The sequence below is a fragment of the Papaver somniferum genome, chromosome 9 (genome assembly GCF_003573695.1).
Source record: "Papaver somniferum cultivar HN1 chromosome 9, ASM357369v1, whole genome shotgun sequence".
NCBI lineage: Eukaryota > Viridiplantae > Streptophyta > Magnoliopsida > Ranunculales > Papaveraceae > Papaver > Papaver somniferum.
This window is the reverse complement of record NC_039366.1, coordinates 37,984,783-37,992,299: the sequence shown is the minus strand read 5'-3', so window position 1 is coordinate 37,992,299 and position 7,517 is coordinate 37,984,783. Positions and strand designations below refer to the sequence as shown.

The 7,517-nt window shown below is 39.7% G+C and overlaps 1 protein-coding gene across 1 annotated transcript; it reads right to left on the bottom strand.

The window, feature by feature from the left end:
* Positions 1–932: 932 nt before the first annotated feature.
* On the bottom strand, positions 933–1,469 carry LOC113311818 (uncharacterized mitochondrial protein AtMg00810-like). Its single transcript, XM_026560617.1, has one exon. The coding sequence runs from the start codon at positions 1,467–1,469 to the stop codon at positions 933–935; it is 537 nt and encodes a 178-aa protein (XP_026416402.1).
* Between the last annotated feature and the right edge of the window lie 6,048 nt (positions 1,470–7,517).

Sequence of the window (7,517 nt, the reverse complement as noted above, 5' to 3'; positions counted from 1 at the left end):
CCATGAAAAATTAGGATTGAAGGTTGTTGAATATAAAGGTTTGAGTTGCTAGAACTTGCCATTGATTGGGTTGTGGATTGATTGAACAAATTTGGGTTTTCTCTTTTCTAGATCTAGTTTTTGAAATTTTCTTTGGTTGCTGATTTTTGATTGATTGGGTATTGATTGAATTTTTTCCTACTACCAAGATCAAATTCGATTGATCTTGGTTGTGATACCAACTGTTGTTTGTTTTGTGTGATTAAAAGAGATGTTTATGATGATTTTGTTAATGAAGAAGTGGGAACTTGATAAGTTCTTCTCACTCTCTTTTTTTCATTAACTTAGAAGATGATAATAATATCTTGTTACATTCTCTTTCTTCACTTGGTTATAAGACCCAAGGGAAGAGTTACATGTGTACTATTCTTGTCCATACAACTTCTACTAAAACAGACTCGATCTAGTGTCATGACAATAAATCTCAGGGGCATGACACTACTGTGGCATGAGGAGAGAGAATGGCTCCTGGATGTTTTAGATGTTTTAGATGCGATCCAGTGTCATGACAATAAGTCTCTGGGTCATGACATTACTGGAACATTACATTAACTCTCAACAATCTCCTCCTTAATGTGATGTTCTTCTACTCCTAGTAGTTCACGGAAATGTTGAAATTTACCTTTGAAAAGTGCCTTGGTGAATATGTCCGTCAATTGGTCTTCCGTCTTGCAATACTTGAGTTCTATCTCACCATCTTCAACCGCTTCTCGAATGAAATGGTACTTGAGCTTAATGTGCCTTGCTCTACAATGCTCAACCGAATTCTTGGACATAACTATTGCTGATTTGTTGTCACAAAAGATTACAGTGTTGTCTTCTTGTTTCTCTTGAATGTCTTCCATGATTCTTCTTAGCCATACAACATGAGATGTAGCTATTGATGCCGAAATTTACTCCGCTTCCGCCGTGGATTGAGCTACGGTTTCTTGCTTCTTCGATGCCCATGTGCATATACTCGAACCAAGAGGAAAAGCATACCCCGATGTTCTCTTCATGTCATCAATACATCCTCCCAAGTCGCTATCACAATAGCCAACTAATTTGACATCCAAATTTCTTGAATACTTGATTCCAAACTTCATTGTTCCTTGAATATACCTTAACAACCTCTTTGCAGCGCCAAGATGTAAGTGACTAGGTGAACTCATGAACCTAGAAAGCATACTTGAAGAAAACATAATATCCGGTCTTGTATGTGTGAGGTATAACAAGTTTCCAATAATACCTCTATAGTAAGTCTCATCAACTTTTCTTCCTCCATCATCTTTCTTGAGTTTCTCATTCACTACAAGTGGTGTAGATGTGGGGTTACAATAAAGCATACCAAATTTCTTCAACACCTTTTCGGCATACTTGCTTTGAGAAATAAACACTCCATCTTCACTTTGATGAACTTCTATACCAAGGAAGTACTTGAGCAAACCCATACCATGGTGTGAAAATGGGGAGCACACAAAACACTTGCAAGTGTACAAGGCCAAGATTTATAGTATAGGGATGAGTAGGGGTTTGTCCACAGGGAGTGGGAGCATACAAGAAGTCTTCCTAGATAAAGTTTACAGTGAGCTAAGGGCAGTAACTATGGTGACAGTGACAATGATCTAGAGTGGTAGTGAAACAAAGGCAGCAGCCTAAGGCAAGGGTATTGAGCAATCAGTGACAGAAAAGGAGAAAGATGCAGAATTGTGTGAAGTTACTAAGGCAATTGAATCCACCTTGTGCCCTAATCAAGCAATGCAATCTAGTTTGGGTTGGAAATCCTATGCATACATCTATAATGAGATGAAAATCAGCTTGCTCACTGATATGCCCCTAGCATTGACTGTCTTTTGACAGCACAATCAATCACAGGCATGCCAGAGCACTGAGTACTTCCCATTGCTCAAGCAAACAGGCATTAAGAAAACTACCCTAACCATGCATCATCTAACAGTGCACTAGGCTTCATCAGAGCCTTAGTTGCAGTGAATTAGCTCATGCTAGACATGAGTATAACTACAGCATTCATCCAACAAACTAAATTAAAATGCAACATGCATACAGGTTACACACAATCAACTGTTGTTAAAATAGAAATTGGAAAAATGAAAATTGATTCAAAATATTGTTCACTGGCTAGCCCAGAGAGCTTTTCTACCACACCCATAACATCAATTTATAGTTTGTTACAACACCCTAAATTTCTACAAACCCTAAATTGAAAATCCCCAAATTTGCAAACCCTAATTTTTAAATTCCAAATTAAACTCACTGATTTCTGAAGTTGTCTCCCCTGTGCTCGACCCATGCTTTTTGTGACCTTCCTGCTCCTATCTCATGCTTCAATTTCTGTCTCTAACCTCACCTATTTCATCAACTTCTAAACTAGGGTTGTCGGGTTGAGAAGTTTATGTAATAGATGGCTAGAGAAGAAGGGGACGTGATGGTGGTATCTGCTACGGTCGGGGAAGAAGTGATGGTGGTGGAGAAGGCGAGGTAGCGACAGTTTGCAGAGACAGGGCATGGAGGTGGTGGTGGTTCTGCAACTGATTTTGGGAGAAGGGGAAGAAGCTCGACTGTTTTGGGAGAAAGGAAGTGTTTGTTTGGGTATAGGGTATCGGGTTCTACGGTGTGAAGCGGGGATAGCGCGGTTTGATGATCTGCGACAAGGAGCGATGGATGGGAAGATGGTAGGTGGATCCAACGGCGATACGGAGGTAAGCGTGGAGCGACCGTCGGATGAAGGGATGTAGCAAAACGGACGACCCAAGATGGAGATGGGCGTTGAGATGTAAAGCGGGGGCTTCGGAGTTTGATGTGCGATGATGGAGCGACCGTAGGATGCTGAGATGCTTCGATCTGACGGCTGAAATCCGAGACAGGCTTGGATAGTGGAAATGTGTTTGAGTAAGGGTTTTGGGCCTTGGGTATGCCAAGCCCATATCTTCTTTAAGGACAATTCTTCTTCTTCAAGCCCACTTCTAGCCTTTTGGTCTTGTGCACACCATTCTTCGCGGCTTCCTTGTGTAATTCCTCCCGGCTTTTCACTACTTTTCTGCTTTTTTCCGCTCTGCTATTCATCCAAACTTTATTTATTACCTAAAAATGCAAAATTAAGTAATAAAAATATTTATTCTTGAAAACAATGAAAATACAGAATATGGGATAAAATGTAGAATTAATGCACAAAAGATGAGTTAAATGCCAACAAAAAGGGATAAATATATACAATATTTGGCACTCATCAAATACCCCCAAACCTGAATTTTACTTGTCCTCAAGTAAAACAAAACTAAGGAAATCCTACCTATACCACTGTCGCTGGTCTCTCGAATGCATTTAGCGTATGCACTAAGCCTTTTAAACCACTAAGTGTCCCTAGTGGACGAGTTGAAGTCTCGTGAAGGTTTGCTTAGAACGTACCTACAAAGTTCTAGGTCAAAATATAAGCTCAGATTCCATCAAATGTGACATGTGCAAGTCAGTTAAGCTCACAGCAAAATGGAGATGTCAATCTAGCTATCAAGGCACAATCCTAGCACTGATAACAAATAAAGACATGTGATAAGAGTGTAAAGTGTATCTACACATGTGTAAAAAAAGATCGGATGTTATGACTACTAATCACCAAGAGATAGTTTCTCATGCTAAGAACCAAGGTCGAAATCTAGCTAGCTGTCCGGACTTTACGAGAATTGTGAATGAGTTGGAGGTATTTCACAATTACTCGCGTTGTACATCAATGGCATACACCCTCCTTGCTTATTACAATGAAACAACAAAAGATGACTATTTACATGACTCTTATTTACATTGACTATTTTCTTTTATTTTTAGAACAAGAGAGAATGGAATTGATAAATACTTGATTTTTTTTTTTTTTTTTGAATAAGGAAACACTTTTGATACAAATACAAAAGGAAACAAAAGATTACATGACACTTTGCAAGAGGTAGCCCTTTTTGATGCACCCAGTTAAATTCGATGGTTGTCTTTCTTAATGTAACCTCCACCTTCTATCCCAACCAACCAAAGAACAAGCTAGTCAAGTTTCGTTCAGTATTCTAAAGTGATTGGCAATCGTAACTTCCTATCAAACACCTTGAAGATCGAGGCCATACATGTATTGGTAGATCGTGCGCGTGCAAATTTCTTATCACTATGTGAATTGTGCTAGAATCAGGGTGCCTAAATATCTAGACTAAGACTCCTAATAATACATATTTGCACAAGAGTCAACATTTCAAGGTAAATGAGCTCCATTTTTATGATTTTTTTTTTTTAATTTTTTATTTTGATTTTTCAATTTTTTTTTTTTTTTTTTTTTTTTTTGGAATTTTTCAATTTTTTCAAAAAGATGGAGTTTTGTTTTCAATTATGGCAATTATCTGGTATCTACTCTATACCCCCAAACCTAAACTAAACATTGTCCTCAATGTTTCAAAATATGGAAAGAATTATAAAACAATATATGAAGAGGAACATGCTGAGTAGAGTAAAAGGAGAGAGAATACCCGATTGTACGGCGAAAGCTCGATTAAAACTCCGTTATTCAAGGCAAAAATCCATCATATTAGTGAGTCACAATGGATGAGCACAAAATATATACAAAAGGAAATTTAACTAACACATTATCTACAAGAAAATTTGGTTTTTAATGGGATTGGACTTTTTGGAAAAATTTGGTTTTGTCGGGAGACATTTGGTTTTGATGGGAAAAAGAAAAATTTTGGTTTTTAGGGAAACATTTGGAAAACTTTTTGGTTATTTAGGGAAAGAGTGGACCAGTTTAGTCCACATAGACCGGGTCCTCCAGGTTGGTTGTTTCAATGTCGGGTGGAATGGTTCAAGGAATGGTTTTAATCTCTGCCCGTTGACTTTGAAAACGTTCTTGTTGGAACATCCTCCAGCTCTACAGCTCCATGAGGAAAAACTGTGCGTACTAGGTACGGACCCTTCCATCTGGAACGCAGTTTTCCGGAAAAAGATGTAATCGGGAGTCATACAGCAAACTTTCTGACCAGGAGTGAAGGATTTGCGCAGAATACGCTTATCATGAAACATCTTCATCTTCTGCTTATATAACTTGGCACTATCATAAGCCTCATTTCTCAATTCTTCCAACTCGTTGAGTTGAAGTTTCCTTTGAATTCCAGCTTCGTCCAGAGAGAAGTTCAGCTTTGATTGCCCAGTAGGCACGATGTTCTAATTCCACAGGTAGATGGCACGGCTTTCCATACACTAGACGATAGGGGGACATGCCAATTGGTGTCTTATAAGCTGTTCTATAGGCCCACAAAGCATCATTCAATCTCAATGACCAATCTTTCCTGGACGGGTTGACCGTCTTCTCCAGAATGTGCTTAATTTCCCTATTAGAAACTTCTACTTGTCCACTAGTCTGAGGGTGGTACGAGGAGTAGCAACCTTGTGAGTTATGCCATACTTGCGTACTAAAGACTCAAAGTACTTGTTACGAAAATGTGAACCGCCGTCACTGATGATAGCTCTAGGGGTACCAAAACGTGCAAATATGTTTTCCTTTAGAAATGAAAGTACCACCTTGTGGTCATTTGTTCTGGTTGCTATGGCTTCTACCCACTTAGAAACGTAATCAACTGCGACTAGGATGTACAATCTACCGTCAGAAATAGGGAATGGACCCATGAAGTCGATCCCCCAAACATCAAAAATCTCCACAATCAAAATGGGGTTCAATGGCATCATGTTTCTCCTCGAAATGCTTCCTAGCTTTTGACAGCGTTCACAAGCAACACAATAATCATGGCAATCCTTGAACAATGATGGCCAATAGAATCCACACTGCAAGATCTTTGCAGCGGTTTTCTTGGCACTGAAATGGCCTCCACATGCTTGGTCATGACAGAAAGATATCACATCTTTCTGCGGTGTTGGGGACACATCTCCTAATGATTTGGTCGGCAGTACTTAAACAAATATGGGTCATCCCAAAGGAAATGTTTAACTTCAGCCAAAACTTATAGCGGTCTTGTCTCGACCAATGTGAGGGCATCCTACCTGCAGCAAGGTAGTTAATGATGTCGGCAAACCAAGGAAGGTTGACACAGACATCATTGCTCATCAGGAATGATTCTCTGATAGCATGGACTCATCAATAGACTCAAGTTAATCTAGACAAATGATCAGCAACCACATTCTCACAACCTTTCTTATCACGGATTTCGAGATCGAATTCCTGTAATAAGAGTATCCATCGAATAAGGCGAGCTTTAGCATCCTTCTTGGAAAGAAGATACTTCAAAGCCGCATGGTCAGTGTATATGATGATCTTAGACCCTATGAGATAAGATCTAAACTTGTCTAATGCGAAAACGACAGCAAGCAATTCCTTCTCGGTAGTTGTGTAATTGAGTTGAGTATCATTAAGGGTTTTGCTAGCGTAGTATATCACGTATGGTAGTCTATCAACTCGCTGTCCTAAAACAGCACCAACAGCATAATCAGAGGCATCACACATGAGTTCAAACGGTAGTTCCCAGTTGGGTGGTCGGACTATAGGAGCGGCGGTGAGAAAGTTTTTAATTCCTCCCAGCTTTCACACAAGCATCATCGAAATTGAAGGTAACATCTTTGGCGAGTAGAGACACAGAGGTCTGAGATTTTGCTAAAGTCTTTGATGAATCGCCGGTAAAAACCAGCATGACCTAAAATGATCGAATTTCCCTCACAGAGCGGGGTTTGGTAATGTCGGATGAGGTCAACTTTAGCTTTATCTACTTCAATCCTTTTTCCGAGATGATGTGTCCTAGAACTATTCCTGAATTCACCATAAAATGGCACTTTTCCCAATTTAGAACAAGGTTCCTTTTCTTACATCTGGACAGCACAAGGGTAAGATGTCTTAAACATTATCAAACGAGAGAACCGAACAGAGAAATCATCCATGAAGATCTCGAGAAAACTATCTATCATGTCAGAAAAAATGCTCATCATGCATCGCTGAAAAGTAGCAGGTGCATTACACAACCCAAAGGGCATGCGTCTATAAGCAAATGTCCCAAAGGGACACGTGAACGTAGTTTTTTCCTGATCTTCTGGTGCAATGTGAATTTGGTTATAACCGGAAAAGCCATCTAGAAAACAGTAGTGACTGTGTCCAGACACACGTTCTAGCATTTGGTCTATGAAAGGGAGCGGGAAGTGATCCTTCCTGTTACTGTGTTCAACTTCTGTAGTCGATACATACTCGCCATCCTGTGGTTGTACGTGAGGGGACTAACTCATTCTTGTCGTTCTGAACTACAGTAATGCCTGACTTCTTAGGCACAACTTGAATGGGACTAACCCATTTGCTATCGGGTATTGGGTATATGATACCCGCATCAAGTAGTTTCAGGATTTCTCCTTTGACTACATCTCTCATGTTAGGATTAAGTCTCCTTTGCATTTCCCTAGATGGTTTGGCATTCTCTTCGAGTTAATGTGGTGCATGCAAATGGTGGGGACTATTCCTT

Excerpts from the sequence above, each read along its gene's own strand:
- LOC113311818 (XM_026560617.1), bottom strand. The coding sequence starts at position 1,469 with ATGGGTTTGCTCAAGTACTTCCTTGGTATAGAAGTTCATCAAAGTGAA.